Genomic DNA, 23,054 nt, shown 5'->3' on the forward strand with positions numbered 1-23,054 from the left:
GTGGCCCTCTCAGGAGGAACAGGCTACATTGGGTTAACTTATCCCACTTCTCTACCCCTAATGAAGCAACAAAAAAGAAAGGGGGCTATAAAAATGTGAGATTTCAAATCCCAAGTCCAGGGTTTCTTCAAATATTAATGTTCACAAATGAATCAAGCAAGGTATTGTTGATGCAAGAGTCCACTGCTTACTCTAGCAAAGTTGGCCAAAGCTATCGGGAGGAAAACAGTGTGTGAGCATAGTTCAGAAGGGTTCTTCGCAAGGACACAGACTGAGGGGACCCTAACTGCACTGCCTCTCAACTGTGACTTTAGCTGCCCTTATATTTGTCATCAGGATGTGTCAGAAAGTGTAACATTCAGAATATCCCCACACTTTGTCTTGTCCATTTCTTAAGAGCTCTAGGTGTCCCCCAGTCTGTACGTGCGACTCAGTGCCATTTCATCAACACCTTAGAGTCTATCCTAATCCCACACTGTAGGACCAGTAAGTGCCATGCTCAAGACCAAAGCCCCAGGCAGTTAAGCGGGAGCTGATTCTCCTTCCCTTCATTTCCCATCACCATAGTCTGAGATCACAAAGTAGGCCTCTGCACCAATACGGTGAGATGCAACACAATTTTAGCTGCCATCCTAATGATCTGCCCTCAAATCCAGTAACATAGAAATGAAAAAACTGTTAATGCCATAATCCTTCTTTGATCTAAAGAAGCTTTCAGTTTTGTGTTGTGAAGTATATCCTTTTATGTTTTCTTAAACTGAAAAAAAAAAAAACCCACACACACACATCCCAATCCAACATTTAAGCTAATACCTCACTAAATAAATCCCTAAAAGTCATTTGTTGAATGAAATAGAATCTACAAAGTTATAAAACATCAGTGGAACAGGATTAAGGAGGACCACAGAAAATGACCGTGCAGCATGAATAAGGTGAATGTGAGCGCTTTTAACTCCTAGGAATTGGGTTTGTGGTGAACATGAGGCTGAACCGGGCCACATATGGGGCTTGCTTACATTGGTGACTCACATTTGTCTTCCTAAAATGAAGCTTTTAAAGTTGGCATTTAGCAAAAGGTGAAAGTTAGGGGGAAAAAAGAATGATCCCTTGAAAGCAGATTCTAAGGTTACAAAACCAATGGTTGCTGGCAATTTCAAACAGATCTTTTCCCATTGAAATTTGCTTTATCTAAACCGAAACCCAAAGTAGCAGGTTCATGTGTGTAAATCCTCTAGATTCATCATGGTGCATTTTGTTACAGTGTTTTCCTTTGAAATAACGGAGGCCTTTCTATGCAACCCAGGCTGTTCTTTAACCTGTGGAGAAAGACTGGCCTCGAACAGGAAGCAATCCTTTTGCTTCAACATCCCAAATGCTACAATTATGGGGTGGCACCACCATGGCCAGGAAAAAGTACCATCATTTACACAAGTTTTCACATAGACTCTACCACACGTGCCCCTTTCTCATGGTCCTGATGGTCAGTACTGACCGACTGGGCATCATCTGGAACAGTGATTTTAAATGGTCATTCCTGCAGACCATGTATTTATTGGTCTTTCCCTAGACCTCCTAGTGCTGAGATTCTGTACTGTCACTGTGGCTATAGTAAGCAGGCTTCACGATTCTTAAAGGGGTGTATCTGCACCTATACAACAAGTATGAGTTTCTACAGTGCAAAAAGCCAGTGTCTTACAGCATAGCCAACCACTGTTTAATATCCCTCGGGTCACACGCTTCCCAGGTCATTCAGAATCCTGGAGACATAGAGCTTGCAACTTCCTGAGCCTTGTGCTGGTGATTAGACTGTTTTCCTCTGCTCTACAGAAAAGCCAATTAATTCTTCACAAGTGGTAAAGTGTGAAACATGGAGGAAAAATGAAAAGCAGCATTCCAAGGACACATGCTCACAGATCAGAGGATATTTAATGAGTCAACAACAGGATATCAGGCGCTGGTAGTTTCTAGGCTTTATGGTCTATTTGAAAAGCCTGTACTCCTGAATGCATAATCCCCCTAATTTATTGCAATTAATATTTTAAAATTATTGTACCAGGGATGATGATATTGTTTTAGTAACAGCATCTTTACTCTGCATGCTGTTTCAATTATTAGGTTCATTAATACCAGTATTCGTTCTTTCAGCTCAGCACACTACTACAGTTATGAGAGTGTATTAATTCAAAATTTAATTATACTGTTGCAACAGTAATTAAAATGTATTGACATGGCACTGTCAATTAAAGCTATGTTCATAAGTTCACAGCAACCTGTGTGGTGTACCCTGCAGCTTGAGAGAAGCCACAGGAAAGAGCTGGATGATATTAGGTTTCGATAAATGACCAGGCTGCTATCCTAATGCCCCTAAGAGTCCATGAGAAGACACTGCACACTTTGCGGGTGTCCAGGGCATTAGAGAACACTTTTATTAAGAGACACTATCTTTTCAGGTCCTTGTACATGATTCACAGCATGTCCGGTGTTTCACTGTAGATAATATATATTCACCTTAAGCCCAGTTCACCCTGATGCATCTATAACCTGCTATTGTTTATTGTGGAAGCCTTAAGACTTGGAGAGCATCTGTATGTTCTTGTTGGTGTTATGGCCCATTAACTTTGTTCTAACAATCCGTGATGCCTTAAAAAGACCCAGCAGCAAATTCCAAAGTTTCCAGTGCTATGAATTATTTCATTTTAAATTATTATTGATTGATTTGATGAACATCTGGCAATGTTAAAAAGTAACACGCACACACACACACACACACATACACACGCCACTTTGCTAGGGTAGCTCCCTAAAATACCCCTTGAGCTGGTGTCTCATCTAAATCACAATAGTCAGACTGATTCGTAGAAAAATAGAAATGACTAAAATTGTAATCTGTTCCCTAAATTATTATTTTAAACATTTCTCCTAAATATCCAGATTTCCCCATTTTATAAAGAGGTAAACTGAGGGCAGAGAAATCAAATTCTATGTGTAGACTTTCTCAATGATTCATTGCATTTCCAAAAATGTATTACCCTTAGCCCCCTGCAAGTAGAGGGATAATAATGTCATAGAAAACATTTCACACCTAACCACAGTTGGTGATTACAAGACTGCAGGGCGTAACTTAAAATACAATTCAATTAAAAATAAATCAAAAGGAAAACATGAGTTCCCAATTTCCTACTCTAAGCCTTGGAGTTAATGCTAATACACTACACACACACACACACACACACACACACACACACACCTGGACTATGATTCTTACAGATTTAAACTTTGTCTTTTCATTAAAAGATTGAGGCTTATACTTTTATATGGTGTCTTTGAAACAAGAGATATATGGGCCCCCCAATCCAGCCCTTCTTTTTGTTAACGTTTGGTTTTATTCCTGTATCATTTGCAAAGTATCTAGCACCATAATAGCTCAACTGTGCGATCACTGTGTATTCTATGCAGCTCTGGTTGCCCCTTGTTGTGGCCAAATCTTGGGATGAGAAATCCTTTCTTTATAGTTATTCAGTGGCTCAGCAAAACTAAAATGAATGAGAACACAGAAGAATTCAACAGACATAAGTTTGAGGACTGTGATCCTGCCAACAGGTTTGATCCGGAAGCGGGAAGCTGGTGGTGAACTTCTGCATTTAGTCTAACAGACCTGAGAGTAGCTACCCAAGGTTTTCACTCCTGTTGCTCCTACCCAATTGTTAGATTTCTACATTGCTCAGCACGTTTTACTCTGCTTCATGTGTGTATCTGATATTTATAAACTGTTTCTGTTAACTGTCGCAGGTTCACACCCTACGAGTGGTATAACCCTCACCCATGCAACCCTGACTCAGACGTGGTGGAAAACAATTTCACTTTGCTAAATAGTTTCTGGTTTGGAGTTGGAGCTCTCATGCAGCAAGGTACACCGGTTGCCCATTTTATCACTTGCATCCCACAGTCTGCTGACAGGCTTTCACGCTGGTAAACTCCACCATGAAGCTAGACAGTAGAAAGAAACACCTAGGGATAGAAAATAATAGCAGTGGACTTTCTAGTCAGCTTTCAAGACAAAGACAAAACTAGTCTAAAGGAGACTTCCTTGCTAAGTACCTAAAAAGAGCACTTCTTTTAAATAATGGACATAAATTTTCCTGCAAGTAGTGAAGAATAAGAAACCTATATTAGTGATTTTCTCACTGATATAATCAAATAACTGAATGCAATGTTAATCAAAGAACTGAATAGATACAATGTAGGGAATAAAAGGTTTGTAGTGACTTATAATTAAGAGTACAGGCTGATCAGCCATGGAACACATAGTAACAGGAGCTTGGGGAAGCTGCCATATTGTATCTTCAGTCAGCAGAGAGAACAATGGATGTTGTGCCCCTCACTTTTATATTCCTATTATTATTATTATTATTATTATTATTATTATTATTATTATTATCTGCAACTTCAGCCTATACAGTGGTGCTGCTTACACTCAGGGTCTACCCTCTTCAGACAAACCTTTCTGCAAACATCATCATAAGCATGTCAAGTGATGTGTCTCCTAGGTGGCTCTAAGTCTTGTCAAGTTATCAGTGCAGGTTATCTATCACAAAAAAAACTTTTGTTGAATAAATGCATTTCTATAGATAGACATGCCAGTCTTTTCCTTCTTAGACATAACTTCACAAGTCAAAGGTTTAAATGGAATAGGATTTAAATCCTTGGATGTTTGAATTCACTTGAATTCCTCCAGGTGCTAACAGGATCTAGAACTTCCAGCTAATTGCCACTCAGACAAACCCTCCTGAAATTCAGCTTAGCTACCCAATAACTTTTCACAATCTTCTTCAAAGTGGTAACCGTAGCAACAGTAAACGGTAGGGATTGGAGACATAAAACTGAAACCAAAGAAATGTAATATATTTTACCTTGCTCTATGATTTCAGAGATTTTTGGTTTTGTTGAGGAGGAGGGGAAAGTTGTTTTAACCTTTGGAAGAAATCCATCTTGTTTCTTTGGAATTTTTCTTCAGCTTTGATTTCAAGCATATGGTCTACCAAATATTTCCAAGACTAAATGTATTCATTTAAGACAATCATAAGTCACAAATGCTATTATGTTTGGAATATCTTTTCATTTGACAGTAAACTGCAAAATAAATTGGCAAAAGAAAGCCTAACTGGGATATACATGAACCATGTTTATGATTTGGAAGTCAACCTGAGGGCTTTTACTAGGCTGTTATAATATTGTTTGCAATGTTTATTGTATATGAATGCAACAGAGCAGAGAGAGAGACAGAAGAAAGAAAAACAAAGATAGAATATAAATATATGTGTTGGTCTTTGTTATAGAAATAGCACATAATTTAAGAAGTCATTACCTTTTTTGTATTTATGCATAGTGGTATGGGGACTAAAGGGGTATAGATAGACACAACCAGATTTAGTAAAAATCATTTGCATGAATTTAAAACATCAGACAGACCCACAGATCCTGCAAGACACCCTGTTAGAAGCTGTGCTTTGCTTTTCCAGCACATTTAATTCTTCAGGGTACTCATCACATGAGCAACTATTCTGAGAATAAAGGAGGTCTCCTCCCATCCTTACAACTCACCCTCTCCAGCAAGTGAATGAAAACAAATGCTCACATGTTTGGCTGAGCATGCTGCAGGCCTACACAGTTTTGTGCCTAGTATCACATGCCTAATGTCCAGCTTTGAAACATCACTCACAAATTTTTGGAGTTTACCAGCATCCACAGCAAACTGTGGGATGCAGTGTCTGTTAGTTACCACTACCTTGGATACATGACAGTCAGCCCCAGCCAGACTCTGCTTGTATGGAAGAAGTTGACTAACATTTGTCAGGTGCAACAAGCATTTCCAAGTACAGCATTCGTGACTGTTAGTGCATCTGCCCTTGGTACATGGCTTTGGACCAGGTAGATACCCTCTGTGTGCTCTCCCCTGTGTGCAGGAGCCTGTCATTGTATTAAATTGGAAACCACTTTGTTGCATTTCTGTTTTAATGTGATGATCAGACTTTCTCTTTTCTACAGAGCCTGAGCAAAGTCTGGATCAGGATTGGCTGTCATGTCTGCCATAAAAGGCACTAAAGAGACTTCAGCAAGTATTGTCTCATCCTGAGTATTTCCAGCGGTGTTTAACTCTATACTATTACCGTTCCCATGATGTCATCTTCTAAGACATTGAACATACACAAATCATCTCTTTTTGAGGGAGGCCATTTTGAAATACTTCAGATAACATTAAGAATTATTTAAGAAACTTCCAGAATTGTCTAGAAATGTTAAAATAATACAAAACAACATTAAAACTGTCATTAATAATATTAATGAAAGTTTAACATTCAGTTTCACTACGTTGCTACATATTCCCTTAAATTTTCATGATTTGTTTCTAAAATTATAAACAACTATTTTAAAGCTCAAAAATACAATTTTATGTTTGCATGTCAAATGTTTATTCATCTTTAAGTCCATTTCCACTGCCATACAACACATAATTATGTGTGTATACAGAGAAGTCGAAAGCTAGATTTTCATAAATACAATAAAAATAACACAGGGATGAATTAATAGCAAAAAAAAAACTCTACCTATAGGGCAAGAAAAAATGTATCTTTAATGTGATATTTATCTCCCATGGCTATTTTATAAAATAAATGGTATTTTAATGGCAGCTAACTACAAACATAAAATAATATTACATTGCCACAAGGCTGCAAGATCAGTTAAGCACAAAGATACAACCTTGGGCTTTAAGTGCACAAACCCATAGGCATGTAAATCCTATTCAACCACAAGATAAAAACAACAGCGACAGATTATTCTGCTAAATCCTTGGAGGCAATAGAATGGAAATGGTTACAAATTTGTTGTAGTGTTACACACCAAAATTCAAACAAACAAAAGAGAATGCAAACTACAGTCAAACCATTTATCTCATAAAAAGGAGCCAAGCACAGACACACTAGGTGTATTAAAAAAATATTCTGTATTCATATCTCAGATACTCTGAAAGCTTATTCTGGGATTTGAGTTGGTTTTGATTTCATGAGCAATGTGTGTGTACTTGTAGATTAAACCTGAGAATAAACTTTTGCATACTAGTAAATTCCAATTTTTTCCCATTTCACACCATCAGTACCTACTCAATTTCAAAACACCCTATTAGTGTAAAGAAAGAATCCTCAAAACCTTATTTCTGATTGCTATACTCAAACCTTTCAGATCTTTGGGAGTCAATGGGGCTACCCTCTCCTCCTTCAACTGGGCATATAAACTCTGCTATGATTTCAGGCTCATGGAATCTATACTAAGCATACCACTTAAGAGCTGGATTCAGGCAAATAAAATAACTTAAATATGTTCATGAATCAATTCAACTGAGGTGAAGTCACTTGTTCTGATCCCTTCCAACTTGACTGTTTGAGATGTAGACATCCACAGCTCAAAGTTGACCTAGGCTCTTTTCAGATAGTTTGACTAATTGAACCTCTTTTGGGAAATAACTTTTTTTCAGTACATATTAAATATCTCTATGCTTTTTTCTAAAAGAAATAGTAACCTGAATGGTACTTAAATGGGGATTTCAACCAGGCATAACATCTCACCACCTGGGAAAATAGCCAGTTTTTGAATGAGTTTTTTATTTAAGGACCAAAAAAGGTCTTTTGAAGACCATACTCCATTTCAGCCAAACAAAACAACAAACTAGAGAAAAAAAATAGCCATACATATCATCTGAAAATGTCCAATCTTTTTATAAGTTCCATGTTACAACTGAAATGATCTGTAATCTTTTGTAAGTTTCTCACACTGTTTAACCTTAAATAAAAAATAAATTACCATTTTAAAGCTTTTCATATAAATACCTGGAATATCTCATTTCCCTCTAAACAATGCACCAGGGCAGTAATAAGGTCATAATTCTTAGAATAAACTCTTCATGCTTAAGAAACTAAATACATTTTTGACAGTCTAACTTGGGGCTAAACTTTTAGCCACCTTTCAGCCATCAACTTCAACTACGTGTATTATAAGCAGAGGTAATAATTAAAGATGGGATCACTTGGATTTTGCTCCATTTTAGAAAACACGTTCATTTCATCTTCATATAGGATTGTCTTTGAAGAGTCTCTTCCCCTTAGCATAATGACCAGCGTTAAGTTTCCTGCTTGCTGACTCCGTTTAACTCCCTCACTCTGATGATGCTGTCGCAGGATCAGAGCTGATGCCCAAGGCTCTATCGACCAGAATAGTTGGAGGAATATGGTGGTTTTTCACCCTAATCATCATTTCATCCTACACTGCCAACCTGGCTGCCTTCTTGACAGTAGAAAGGATGGAATCCCCCATCGATTCCGCAGACGATCTGGCCAAACAAACCAAGATAGAATATGGAGCAGTCAGAGACGGCTCGACAATGACCTTCTTCAAGGTAAGAACCTTGCAAAACCTTCTCAGTATCTGTCTCATGGAGGGATGATGGTGGGAAAAATAAAAGTCTCTTCAGATGGAGAGAAGATACTGGGCATCGTTTCCTAATGGCATGAGTTTCTAATGCTCTAATCTCATTATAAGAGCTATGAAGGAACTATGTGTGTTCTCACTACAAAGACCTTCTGTTAGTTCTTTGGTGCCTGTTTTTCATTTGCCTGTTTACTTGTTGGTTTTTGTTTCCTGAAACAGGTTTTCATGCAGCCCAGGGTGGCCTCAAACTTAGAGTATAGCTAAACTCGGTCTTAAAGTCATGATCCTCCTGCTGTTACCTCTCAAATATTAGAATTAAAGACATGGGCCACCACACTCAACCTGACTGCCAACTTAGTACACTCAGATCTACAGATTAGTGTTCCCCCGGCCTTGAATAATTTACATTTATTATTGTGCCCATAACTATATCCACACTGCATGGCACATGTCATGCAGTCAGATGACAGTTCTGGGAGTTGGTTTCCTCAGTCTTTTGGGATTGAAGTCAAGTTACCAGTCTCTGCAGTATCTTACACAGCTCAACCCCTTGCTCCCTCCATGACCTTTATAGTTGAATAGCTATACTTTCTGAATAAAATCTAATCATGCTTCCAAAAAATAAAAATTTAAATAAGATTATATTTTCTGTTTAGTACTTATAAGGCAGAAACATGTGCAAAAAAAAACCCATAAACATATATTGTTTTTGGAACTAAGTTGTAGAACTAAAATCAAAAACTTCCCAGGGAGCTAGCTGTATCTGAAGCTATCCAGGAGCTATAAACACTTTATGAGTACCAAAAGAGAATGGTGTTAAACTGGTTTGAGTTTTATGACCAAGTCTATTTCACTGTTCAGGTCTTTTTAATTAGTGACTAACAGTGATGAAACTGATTTTTGACTTATTTATGGAGTAAGCCTTGGTACTTTTATTATCAAATCTCAATTATTATAACTCCCATAAAATGAATCTTAATAGACCCGATAGGTTCAGCAACCATAGGGTGTGGCACTTCGCTTTACTAATAAAGAAGACCAGAGTTGCACGGCCTGACTCTTCGCATAGTCATGCCTGGTCCTTTCCAGCAAAGGGGCTGGAGCCTTCCATTAAGAAACACTGATGAACACATAAATACAAATTTAACCTACTCCCATATCCTATCTCACTACAGCCAGAATGGCTGCCACAAATAAAGAAAGGAGATGACAATAAAAGTAGACAAGAATGAGGGGAAATTAGTACAGAGGGATCTGAAAAATTAAACATAAAACTAGCATATGTCCCATTGTACCACTCTTGGGTATATACCAAAAGGTTCTACTATACACATACTTACAAAATCTGCATTCACAATAGCTCCAGTCACAATAACAAGGAAATGAGCCAGCTTAGATATCCATCACCATTTAACTATAAAGAAAAAAAATGAAGTCATGATATACATGTAACAGTGGAAATAGCTAGGAATGGAAGGAAACAGACTCTGGCAGATGAAAGTAGAATTCTGTCAGTCATGTGTGTCCCCAGCTCATAATGCTTGTGTGTGTATAAAAGTTGATCTATGAAACTAGATATGAGGCCAGGAGAATAGAGGGAGTGTCGCAGAAGCAGAGGAGGGCACTGGGGCACAAGTGATATGACAGCGGAGTCTGGGAGCCAAGAGCTAGAAGGGAGGTCAGGGACATGGGAGAGAAGCAGGGACATGGGAGATAAGCAGGGACATGGGAGAGAAGTGGGGACATGGTCAGAGCACCAACAAAACATGGGTTCAATTTCAGGACAAAAGCTGATGCTTTTTCAACTAACCAATTTTCTTTTTAAAATTATAGTGGGGGAAAAGATTAGTGACATAGGGAAACGGGCTTATGAGGAAGCAGAAAACAGTGTTTGTTACCAGAACAAAACCTAAAGGCACCCTTGCAGATGTCACTCTGGGATTCCTAGAAATGAAGGTGTCAGCCGGGTCTACATGGACTTGTGAAGTTTACTAACTTAGTGACAAAAGTGACCAGGAGAGGGAGAACAGTGTGGCTTCACTGGGCAGCAGTCTCCAGGCATTGCCTAAGTGAAGGATGTTAGTAATGACCACAATAAGACCAGACACTGGGGTTAGGAAAGCATGCCTGGAGATTTATTAAACAGCAGACTAATGTGAAAAGGCAGTATACACTTTTCCTTTATAGTAAGAAAAACGTTTTTTAAAAAAATAGTTTCATTTTAAGGACCAGGTCACTAATTTAGAAAGTACATACATCCCAAAGATCATGTTTCCCTTGGAGGGAGATATTTTAAAAATAGTAACTATATATATATATATATATATATATATATATATATATAAGATTTTCCAAGTTTCTAAAAGTTTCCTATTTTCCTAAAACCAGTCCTGTGGCAAGTTTACCAAAGTATCAAAGTGAAATATGTGTGTCTGAAAATGTATCTAAAATGATCTGTGCTGCTCAGCATCGTCAAAGAATCTGGAAGTATGGGGAAATGGGCCACTCTGATTTCCCATGTCACCACAGTCAGAATGATTGTCCCCATTGAGGAAAACTGATAAAATGACAAATGAGCAGAGGAGAGCCCAAGTACCTTCAGATGTATACTGCCAGCCGTGAAGGAGGACTGCTCTGTGGACAGTAGATCTGTGGACGGTAGGCCAGACCTAGCTTGAGCAAGTTTAGGTCAGCTTCAGGGAGTTCCAGGAAGTTCCCTCTTCAAGGGTGGATAACTAATATTTTGTGTTACTATTTCATATCCAGAACCCAGTCTAGTGACTGGGAAAAAGTGTATTCATAGTACAGACTAGTGACTGTTACATAAAAAGTCCATCAAAAACATGTTCATAGTAAATGAAAACCATGTAAAATAAATTATCCAAAAGAGATAGACAGAGACAATAGGCATGCAAACAGAAAAACAAACAGGCATGCATGAGCACTCACATACACACACAGACACACACACACACACACACACACACACACACACACACACTCACGCACAAATGCAACAAACAGAGAATACACACAAGCACATGCACACAAGCACAAACACGTGCACACATGCATGCAGGGAGAGGACACGTGGCTAGAAAGACAGACCTACAGAAGAGAAGTCCCTGTTTGCCAACTCCCTCGTTTTATGAGTCAGCCTTTGGCCCAGGAACCCTGTTTATCAAGAAGAAATTTATCTGCAAAGAGAAAACAAATACTGTGTCTGATTTTGTTTCCCCCTTGGGAGAAGCAAACAGAAAACTTCAGAGGATGAAGTTTCAAGAATTCATAATCTAGGCTGTCCTACGAGGGAAACAACATCTGAGGCTTTTAGCTCTTGGGACAATTTCAGCCAGAGAGTCCAGTCACTGAGTGACAACAGTTCCAAGTACAAGGACTCAATCCCACCAATGTTATTGTTACCCTTACTGTGTCTTCAGGCCTCCATTTCTTCCTGCCTTTACCTCTTAATCCAGCATTTATTAATCTATGCGTTGAGATCCCTTTAGGGGATGGGGGTGGTCAAACAACCCATTCACAGGGAACATATATCAGAAATCCTGCATGACATATATTTACCTTACAATTCATAACAGTAGCAAATAAAAGTAATTTTATGGTTGGGGTCACCGCAACATGAGGAACTGCATGAAAGGGCCACTACATTAGGAAGGCTGATAGCCACTGACCAAGGTCAGAGAACTAATGATATTTATTACACACTATATTTTCCGAAGTTCATGGGCACTCTGAGTCTTAAGTTTTAATCACCAGGGAACATATAATAATCTATTTGATCAAAGTGTGACATTCATTGCAAGGACAATTAGCAAACCATGGTTAGAGAAAGGCCAAGGACTTCACCAGCCATCCTGGTACTGTTCACTTTGTTTAGAAAATTCGGTGTCAGGGGACTACTGTCTTCTCCTTATGAAGACTTAAATTATCCAAAGACAACTTTACCAGTCAGAAAATTTATAGTTCAGCAATTCAGCAGACTCAGCAGAAATTTTCAGCAAACATTTTTGTTAGTACTTGGGATGAAATGAGTTGGTTAACTACCCAGAGTTAGCTATAACGCTGCTTTCCCTCTGTTCTGCTGGTAGATGGCTTAACCCTTTTAATTACTGCAGGGCTCTAAACAGGTAAGGCTCTTGCTGCTCTCCTGACATTCTGGGGCCACCATCAACATCACAGGAGGCAGAATCGAGGAACAGTCAGTACACAAGTTAAGGTCTGTGGATGCAGTTTGGCTATAACTTCCCAACATCCACCTCACCTGCTTCTGAACTTTCTAGCAAAGAGAACTGATAGCCATGACTGTCTGTTACACCTTATCTTCCAGAAAAGACACTATTTCTCTATTTCTCATAGGAACTAGAAATGATACCAATGTGCGAAGCTGTTCTTTCTCCTGGTTGCAACTCTATTAGTCGCCTTATTAAATAAAGGAATGAACCTAACTTCAGTGTCACAATGACAATATAGTAAGGCACCCTCCAAAAAAACTTATTCTTTATACAGAGAGATATAAGGAGATAGGTGAGACCTGAAACAATGAATTACAGACGTCTTCTGTGACCCACCATCCCTGGAGGGTATCAGTTTTAATGCATGTTTCACACATAAGGAATATCATAGGCCATCTCAAGAAACCTGACTACTATCAAATTATCAAATGCTAGGACATTAAAGCCTCCAGGGAAACAGTGATATGCAGCATCTAGAGCCATATAGCCTGAATTCAAGTCCTGACTCTCACTAATTAATTATGTAGACCTCGACAGGTTATTTCGATTCTCCATGCCTTAACTTCCCTGCCTGTAAACTGAAGCTAACACCTAAGCCGTGAGATAATTTTCAGGGTTACGGTACTTAATGGAGGAAATGTGCTTACCCAATTCCTTAGCAAATGGTAAGCAATTTAAAAGCCATCACCATTATCATCAACTTCTCACGGCTTCACTCTCTGTAGACCTAAATGGTTAGCCCGCTCTGGCCCTTGATCAACCTCTTTGCTCAGTAATCTCCAGATCCAAAGACAGTACTAGGACCCAAGTTCTAAAAGGCACCCAATGGCCTTGACAGACGGAAAGTCCCATTTTTATTTCATTTTTTTATTCTTGAAAGCCTTTCCTGAACACATTCACTGCATTTACAGACATTTCCCACATGGCTGGTGAGCAGCAGCCATGGGAGCCTGGTCCTTAGAATTGTGCAAGGCAGGTCAATTTAATTCAGCTTAGTAATTTTTTCCCAGTGTCTCCAAAATGTCAGCACCAAGGCTGGACACCTGCAGAATAGAAGGCAGGAGGGGGGGTTAAACCCTTCTGCATACCCTGGTGATATGCAGTACAATAGCCATGCATGCCAAGTGCAATCTGTTAAATACTGTACAGCTCTCATTACACAGACAAGACGTGAGCATAAGAATTCCTGTGGGGCAAATTGGCTATTAAATAGTCCTGTAAGAAGTACTTCTCAGTAGAATCATGCCCTGTAACAAGGTGCTGTCCTCCCAGACTCAAGCCTGGGGATTCCGGAGATTAGATCTACAGTCTGCCTGAAATGACATGGATGAAATGGGTTTTAAGGGGAAAAAAAATCATCCCAGACTTGTCATTTCTGGCTTTCATGGTCTAGGGACTTTGAACCAGCTGTGGGAATTAGAGACGGTAACCTCTGTAAACTCTCCACAGCGAGGGGTTAGTGCCATCAGCAAAGCTGAAGCTGTTTCAAGGAAATCACTGATCCCAGCACCTATGGAACTGAAGCTATCACAGGGGGACAGGGTTCAGACAAAAGCAGCGGGAAACAAAAGAGGAGAGAAAGTCCTCAAACTTTTCTACATGGAAGGACATTCTTCCCATTTAAAAAAAAAAAAAAAAAAAAAAAATTCTTCTTTTTTTGAAAACGTGGGTTCCTTTACTATTAGAGTCAGAAGATAAAAATGTATTCGCTTGGAAGGAAATATCTATAAGCTCAATTTAACTTAACCTTTTAAAAAGTCTGGTGTATTGCTTGTAATGTAGCAATCTTTAACTGTAGACAGGGGGAAAAACATGAGACAGATTTCAGCAAAGATAGTGAAGTCTTGCTGAGAGAATTCCCTAAAGGGAGACAGTGAAATTGTAAAGCTTCAGAGAATCTTCAAATGTCATAACTTCCTATTGATTCAAGGTAAGAGTGTGGTCTGACACAGTGGTCATATCTGGAAAGGCAGAGCCCCTACAACACCACAGATGACGTCTTCTAATGCTCTTGCTTCAACTGATGATTGTTAAATTAAATCATCTCTACCGTGGTGTGAGAAATTACCATTTCATGACACTTCATCATATTAAATGAAATAGTTGTATTTCGGGCAGGCATTGTCCTCTGTATGTTGCTGGCTTCTTAAGCGTGAATTCTGAATTGTCAAAATCTTTTTATTTTTAATTTCTAGAGGTACTTCTTAAAGATTGGGATTTCTCAGTCACCTACTGGAAAAACTTTAGATAGAATTATTTTGATCACCAATGTGTTCTGTGTGGCATGTACCACATGTGTAGGGTCATTTTTGACACAACGCCAAAAAGAAAATCTCAGTAATATATTCCTAATGTGAATATGTGTAGGCTTATGAAAATAAGTGAAAAAAATTGTAAGTATGGATCTATGCATAAGACCTTCAAAAACTGTGGCCTGAAGCAGGATTTCACAGGTATCGATTCTTCTGAATAATGGGATCATATATTCTCCCTGTATAACTCAGCTGGGGGAAATGCTGTGATAAGCAATGTTTATCTCACTAGATATGAAACGTTGGAAAGATGTTTCTATAAAATGGAAGCTCTCTCATTCTTAGGATCATGCTACACTACCGAGCTCTGTCCATCCTCACAACCTGTCACAAAACCCTACAGCTGAAAAGGAACAATGGAAAAAACAAAATGCCATGAGAGATGAGACAAAGTGCTAATTATACCCACATTGTTTTCCAGGTTCCACGTCTGCATATCTTGAAACATGGAACTTTTGTCTAGATGAACAGAACCTATTGAAAGTCATTAAATGCTCCCAGGGTATGATAGGCTAAGTGAAAGACCTACACCTCTCCCAGAACAGGGAGCTGCTTACGAACACTTGAGCAATTTCTTTGAAAGATGAGTTAGGTCACCTGGCTGTGAGTATTTGAACAAACATGAATTCCCTTTGATGAAGAAACTAGACTCTGGAAAAGGAGCTCTGGAACGAGACCCTAGTGCTACCCCTTTCCGGTGCATTATCCTAATATCCTATGTGTGCAGCTGTGAAGCTGGAATCTTAATGGTACCTTTCACACTAATGGGATGAGTACACCCACCATGCTCAGAGAAAAGCGTGTGACAGAGTAAACACTGTCTGAGCCCTTTGTTCTCACCACTCTCAACAGTTTGTAACTGCCTACATACACACTACACTGCAAGTCACCACCCAGCGAGTCCTCAGCCTGCATGCATCACAAGGTGGAAAGTAAAGAAAAAAATTAGGTAATCATCAGGATTATCACACTGACTCTGCCCTCTACCAAATAAGAAGTGTTTATTATCTGTAAACTGTTGGCATGAAGACAGATAATCAGGTTAAACCAGCCAAAGGAATTTATCTGAGCCTGTATCCTCTAAGGACCCAAGTGTTCTAATTGGCTTTTGATAGATTCAGTGAAATTAGAGGCAATCACTGCTTCCATGGTTTAATATTCCACATTATCTAGAGTGATTTAGGAGGCTGACTCAGGCTAGACATGATCTGGGAAGGCAAAGCTATCATTTAAACACTTGGTTTGATCTTTAGGCATTTACAATACTTTTGGCAAAGCACACCCATCACTTAAAGACATGCTAAGATTTTCATCTTGAAAACTAATACAATTATCTATTGGGAAGTATATACCAAATTTACTCTGAAAATGCTGTTTTAGGGACTAACAAAAGAATAAACTTTACTGAGCACAGTATTACAGTGGGTAGAACTAGGGGATAAGCAAGAAAGATACCTTTGGTTTAGTGACTCATCTAGCTACCAACTGGGACCTCTGAGTGTCACTTTGCCCAAGACCTGTTCTATAAAGGGCCTGATTTAGAAAGCAGAGCAATGGGCTTGGAGAATCCTTAAGTGAAATTCCCAGCAAACCTTTCTCTTGCTTGCTGTCCTGTGAATGAAAATACATTATCTCCCAGTGACTGTGATTTGAAGGTCTCCCCATGCTGTTCATTCATTATGGATAAAATGGCCATTATCATTTTCAATTTATTTGTTTACTATTATTTTTGTTGGTTATTTTATTTACATTTCAAATGTTATCCCCCTTCCCAGTTTCCCCTCCACAAACTCTCTAATCCCTCCTCCTTCCTCCCTGCTCCTATGAGAGTGCTCCCACACCCACCAGCCACTCCCACCTCAGCACCCTAGCATTCCCCTATGCTGGGGTATCGAGCTTCCACAGGACCAAGATGTTACCCTCTCATTGATGCAAGATAAGGCAGTCTTCTGCTACATATGAATTATTTACAGCCATAGGGTCCTCCATGGGTACCCTTTGGTTAGTGGTTTAGTCACTGGGAGTTTCGAGGGGTCTGGTTGGTTGATATTGTTGTTCTTCTTATGGGATTGCAATCCCATTCAACTCCTTCAATTCTTCTCCTACCTCCTCCATTGGGTTCCCCATGCTCAGTCCGATGGTTGGCTGCATGCATCTGCATCTGTATTGGTAAGAGTCTGGCAGAGCCTCTCAGTGGACAGGTATACCAGGCTTCTGTCAGCAAGCACTTCTTGGCACCAGCAATAGTGTCTGGATTTGGTGTCTGCAGATAGGATCAATTGCTAGGTATGGCAGTCTCTGGGTGGCCTTTCCTTCAGTGGCCACTATTTTATCTCTTTTACTTCTACAAAACAATATTCCACTTTTCTAACCACAAAATTCAGTTTAATAAATTTAAAACAATGAAAAGATAAATAAATGTTTGTGAAATTTTTACTTGGAAGCTGATGTCTAAGCTGGACCAACATAAAACCAACTAGCCGAAGCTCTATGGAGAATGATGGTACTTTAATAAGCCCTATGTTTTCAGATGTAGAATAAGTCATTGTCCAAAAAAATCTTTGGCAATAGAAACATCTACCTCACTCAAGTCACCATGGGTTATTGGAAGGAACACTGAATGAAATATTGGGGTTCCTGGGGTCTAGAATTTGTTCTGATGTTAACTTTCACTGTTTTTTCTGAAGTCTTCGAACAGTCTATGCCAAAAGTTTTTCATCTATAAAAGTGATAGTTTAAGTGAATGTCTCTCTACAAGTCTCTGAGAACTTTAAAACTGCATGCCTCAAAGAAAATTATTTCCCCTTAAGGTAGTTTCCTGATAAAGGAATAATTTTCCCAGCCATACAATTGCTACAGAAAAGACAGAGTGACCTCCCTGATTTTGTATAAATCACTCTTCTCTTCATTAAGAATTTAGTAGTATCAGACTCTTTAAGGCTGAAACTATACAATAAATGAAGCATTGGCCCTGGTACCCAGGACATACCTTTATTGTGGAAACATTAGCTGCTCCGATTTGCAGATCCCCTGGGGCTGTAGAGTTAGTCTCAGGAGCTTCATCATAATAGGATGAATCCTATAAATCATCACCTTGTACACGGTATGCGTATTGAATTGTTATCTGTCTCATAAGCTCTTTCTCGTGGGGCTCTTTAAATGCCTAATAATCAAAACTAAAGCCATCTGTCCCCCACCTCCCCAACTCATAAGACCTACTTTGTTAACACAGATCTTACACAGAGTCAAGTAAGTTGGGAACATTTGAGTTGAACAGTCACTAGAGCTGATTCCAGAGGTATATTCATTTTGTAACTACAGCTCCTAATCCTGTTTTAAGCTTCTTTGTATCCCTAAGATGATATTCCTGGGCCTTGCCAAGGAGTCTACATGTATCACAACCAGCTTTAGCTTGAAAACATCAGTAATTCCTATGATGACATTGATCTTTGAAATAAATGGGAGGGTGTAGTGACGCAAATGAAGACAAATTTGGGGGAAAAACTTGAAACATTATGGAAATTACAGAGTAAAAATGTAAAATGCCTAATCATAGATATTCAAAAGAATGGAAATTCATATCTAAGCAATATGGAAATGGAGGCAGTATGTTTTAACAAAGAAGATAATGAGGTAATTGTGCCTATGTATAGCTGCATATATAATATATCATATAGATAGTCTGTTATTGACTCTACCAAAAAGCTGAATAAAAGACATGAGAATAATAGAACACTTTCAAATGAAATATGCAACCCTTGTTATCTAAAAAAAAAAAAAAAAAAAAAAAAAGACTGCAGTGAGAAATTACATACATAAAAAGAGAGGCTTCTGGTTTGAATACCAACTAGAAAAGAGCATTTACACGCTTCATTTTGTAGAAAATTTAGCAATGGATGCATCTCACAAATAAGCAGAAGCTGCAGGTGGCATATCCCAGGCTATCCCTGGCACAGTAGTGCTGGCCAGCCACTGGAACTTCCATGCTGGGAAACAGTAAAGTGACTGCTGCCCAGTGACTGAAGAGAAGGAAAGTCAATGACTAGAAATCTGAAGGGAGACAGCCTCAACTTGGCCCAGGGGACTGGGAAGGACTGTTCCCAATGTCAACCATTCACTGGACAAGCGCTATCACTGAAGCTTCTGTTCTTTTTTTTTTTTTTTTTTTCCTAACCAAAAATCAAGAAGAAAACCTTGAGCCAGAATTTCCATCTGCCAACATCTTTCCTTCCATATTGATCTAAGAATATCCATGTTATCTTCATTGCTGAATAATCTCTTCTTGGCTACTTGTCAGACCGAAGTCCCAATGTCATCCCTCCAGTTTCTCATGTACAGAGAGCTTCCCCTTTATTATTTGACCCACTAGGATGTTGAACTTCCTTGGGCCATTTGTTTTCAGCACTCTTCTGCTGGTCGGTGTCCTTTTGTTTTCTCTGCAGAAATCAAAGATCTCCACCTATGAGAAAATGTGGGCTTTCATGAGCAGTAGACAGCAGAGTGCACTGGTTAAAAACAGTGATGAGGGAATCCAGAGGGTGCTCACCACCGACTACGCCCTGCTGATGGAGTCCACCAGCATTGAGTATGTGACACAGAGGAACTGCAACCTCACTCAGATCGGGGGCCTTATAGACTCCAAAGGCTATGGAGTGGGGACACCTATCGGTAAGAAGGACAAGGCATGAGCCAAGGCTAAGTTGGAAGATGTTGATAACAAGTATTCAACATGTTTGAGACATGCCATGTCTAGTTGACTAACAAGGAAGAGAAACATCCATTTTAAAACATAGTTATAGTTTAAATTGAGGAATCTCAGGTACTTATTCTAATCATTTTTCAACCACTGTTTATTTTATATCTTACTACAATGTAACTGTTTAAGATTTACATAGATTTTATTCTGACCACCAATATTTTAAGGAACTATTTTCCTATTTGATTTTCATTTATTATTTTCTTAAATATCTTGTGTATCTAGTTTTTATATCTTGAGTTATATTAAAATATAAGAAAATTAATTCTAAATATAGACGAAAACTAATTCTGCAGGTAGAGGACTATTTCTCTATCTTAATAAATGAGAAAATGTTGCCATATCTGTCTAAAGAAAGAGGCAGAAATTAAAATTTAAACTTTTCTCAGACAATAAACTAGAATCAAAGAATATCTACCTAACAGCTCCAAATATTTCTACTGGTTCAGTTACATATCACAGTGTCTCCACGAGACCTTACTTCCTGGAAGGCCAATGTTTTCTTATACTATCCTCTTCCATGATAGTAACAGGAATAAACAGAAAAGGGGGCAATTATGGATCTTTCTCTCACAGTATAAAAAAACTGTACTTACAATGTTCTGTTAAGAAGAAGCCTGTTCCTCTCAAGTTAAGCTTTGGTAATCTAAGAGAGAGAAATAAGTCCATCTAGAACTGTAGGTTAATCCAGTAGGAAGGAATTATAGTGGCAGCTAAGCCAGACTGAGAAGAGCCCTAGGTAGGCTTGATTTATTTGTCTTTTATTTTGTTGCCATGTTTGATGGGGATTATGCAGTGTGACTGCCAGTATCAGGCAGGGGTCATAAACGTCACTGCTTGGAAGCTAAGATGGATCCTGAGTCAAGCTGGTTGCTTTGCTTGACTGGTAGGAGAGAATGCTATCAACTGCAGATGGACAGAGAATGACTTGTCTAAAGGAGGCCTTTCCCATCGGTCAGCTGTAAATCCATAGGACTTGAAGAATAAGTAGGCCCAGATGCTTCACTTTCCCAACAAAAAACAAACTCACCATTTAGGTGAAATAAATTTCCTAATATTAATAATCTGACAACGAATTAACTTCCTTTGAAAAACTGTATTCAACCCATGTTCAATAATATTCATCATACTACTGTTAATTAAATAAAGAACTTGTTAGAGAACTGGTTAGCTCTCCACTATATTTTGTTTAAAATATTAACATATCCTATGAGAAACTAACTTTATTACCACTGTTGCCCTCTAAATCTTCAGAAGGACAATTACACTAGGGAGTCCATAACTACCTCCTTGGCCCTCCGTTAGCTCTTTTATATGATCGGTTTACTGAGTGTATTTGAGCATGCTGCAAATAGGTTAGTTGATGATACTTCGAGAGAATGTCAGGCTATGTGGTATAGAAGTATAGGGGAATAGGCTACTGTGGAATATTTGGGAAATAAGCTTTTATGTTTAGGCTGAGCTTCTTGTGTATGGTTTTGTGCATTTAATTTGCTCCATTCAAAGAAAAATTACCCAGGGCACAATTCTGGGGAAGTTAGTATACACTACTGTGTATCTGATTTCCAGTTGTGTCTTCCCTGTCATTCAGACAAGAATGATGCTGGTGAAAAGCTCTGGTCACGGAATGCAGGACTACAGCTCTGGAGAGTAAGGTTACAGCATCCATGAAAAACCTGGGATTCATGGTCATGCTTGTGAAGATCTGTGATAGGAGCCTGGCTTCATTTCCTGGCCTCCTCTTTTTACAAATTCTTAAAAAGAGAATTAATTTAATAAAAATATAAACTGCACCATTTCTCTTTTTTCTCTTTCCTCTTTCATGAGTGCCTCCCTTTAAATTCACATCCCCCTCCTCTTTAACTGTTGCTGTTATAAATACATATAAATGAGTAAACATATAAAGGTATCCCATTGTGCATGTTTAGTGCTGCTTGCATATATGTTTCTAGAGCTGATTATTACTGAATTACAAATGGAAGCTCATCCATCTAGGAAGAAGAATCAGAGGAAAGCTAATTCTCCCTCTCTGAGCAGTTACTAATTGCTGTAGCTCTTAATCTAAAGGGAAGTCCATGAGATCTCCCCCATCCACACCGAATGTCACACTGCTACTGGAATTGTTTAGGTCTTGTTCAGGCAGCCATTTTGCCATTTCAAATCTGACACACAGATTTTCTATTGTGACTAGGTGCCACAAACTTATGGCAGGAATCCTGGTCCTCTGGCTCCTACAATCTTTTCTTCCCCTCTTCTGCAAGGTTCCCTAAAACTTGTCTGCAGAAATTGTATTGTCTTTGTAGATGCATCAATTAGAGTTGGGCACATAGCTTTGTCATTTGAGTCATTTGCTCTCTGCACTTTGACTAGCCATCACTAATGGCAATCACTCCACATTCTCCCCAGAAAAAGCAACAATACGGCCATGGTAGAGTCCTTAGATATCTCTTCTTGTACCTACTTTGAGATGAGCAAAGACAAAGAAGTTGTCTGACTTATCATCCATTATTCAGGGGATGCCATTAAAACAAAAAACGAAAACCTACTTAAGAGTGGTTCGGATAGTAGGTCCTTGTTGCATGGTCCAAAGAGCTTATTAGATTCAGATCTTTGGCTAGCAGTGGCTTAAAGTCTTGTAGAAGCATCATCAAAATATAGAATTTCACAACTCCAGAAGATGCACACTTAATGAGCATGTTAAAATTCTGGGATTAAATGAAAGAAATAAGTATATGGCTACAAATGGTCCCGGGAAAGGACACAGCTGAGTTAGCCAACAACAGCCACTGCATTTAAAATCACACAGTCAAGCCCTCCTTGCTCCTGAAAATCAGTCACATTGGATAATACTTAGACTTCATTGAACTTGTCTGCATTTGTCACATGAAAACAGCCTCTGCCTTCAGCGCACATAATATCTTAAAACAATCTTAAGCAATAATCACCAAATCGAGGCCTCAGCAGTTCTGAGGCACAACTGTTGCGAGGGAAAAGTAAGTGTCCCAGTATTATTTTGAAAACTATGGGCTAATTTAGCTATTTGGGTAGTGAGCTTTCTGAATAGTCTTTGGACAGAGTTCTGGTTTCAGTTAATTCAAGGACAGAGATGTCACATCACACATTCAAGAACAGAGAGGCGTGCTCTTGACATGTTCACTTGCTTCCTTGTGTTCAGCTCAGTTCTCCATTCTTAACACAATTAAAGGCCCCCTGCTTAGGAATGGAGCTGCTCACAATGGTCTTGGTCTTCCTGTA

At 38.9% G+C, this 23,054-nt stretch overlaps 1 protein-coding gene across 12 annotated transcripts in view; it reads left to right on the plus strand.

Moving 5' to 3' along the window:
- GRIK1 (glutamate ionotropic receptor kainate type subunit 1) overlaps positions 1-23,054 on the plus strand; it is a gene marked incomplete at both ends in the record, with an annotated part of 363,486 nt that overhangs the window by 320,764 nt on the left and 19,668 nt on the right. For all 12 annotated transcript variants that reach the window (XM_080918952.1, XM_080918957.1, XM_080918956.1 and 9 more), the window contains 3 exons: positions 3,790-3,908; positions 8,232-8,449; positions 19,486-19,711. In XM_080918952.1, coding sequence (XP_080775078.1) covers positions 3,790-3,908; positions 8,232-8,449; positions 19,486-19,711 — 563 coding nt within the window. The remainder of the gene's footprint in view (positions 1-3,789; positions 3,909-8,231; positions 8,450-19,485; positions 19,712-23,054) is intronic.

The sequence above is a fragment of the Micromys minutus genome, assembly GCF_963924665.1.
Source record: "Micromys minutus genome assembly, chromosome: 7".
NCBI classification, from domain to species: domain Eukaryota; kingdom Metazoa; phylum Chordata; class Mammalia; order Rodentia; family Muridae; genus Micromys; species Micromys minutus.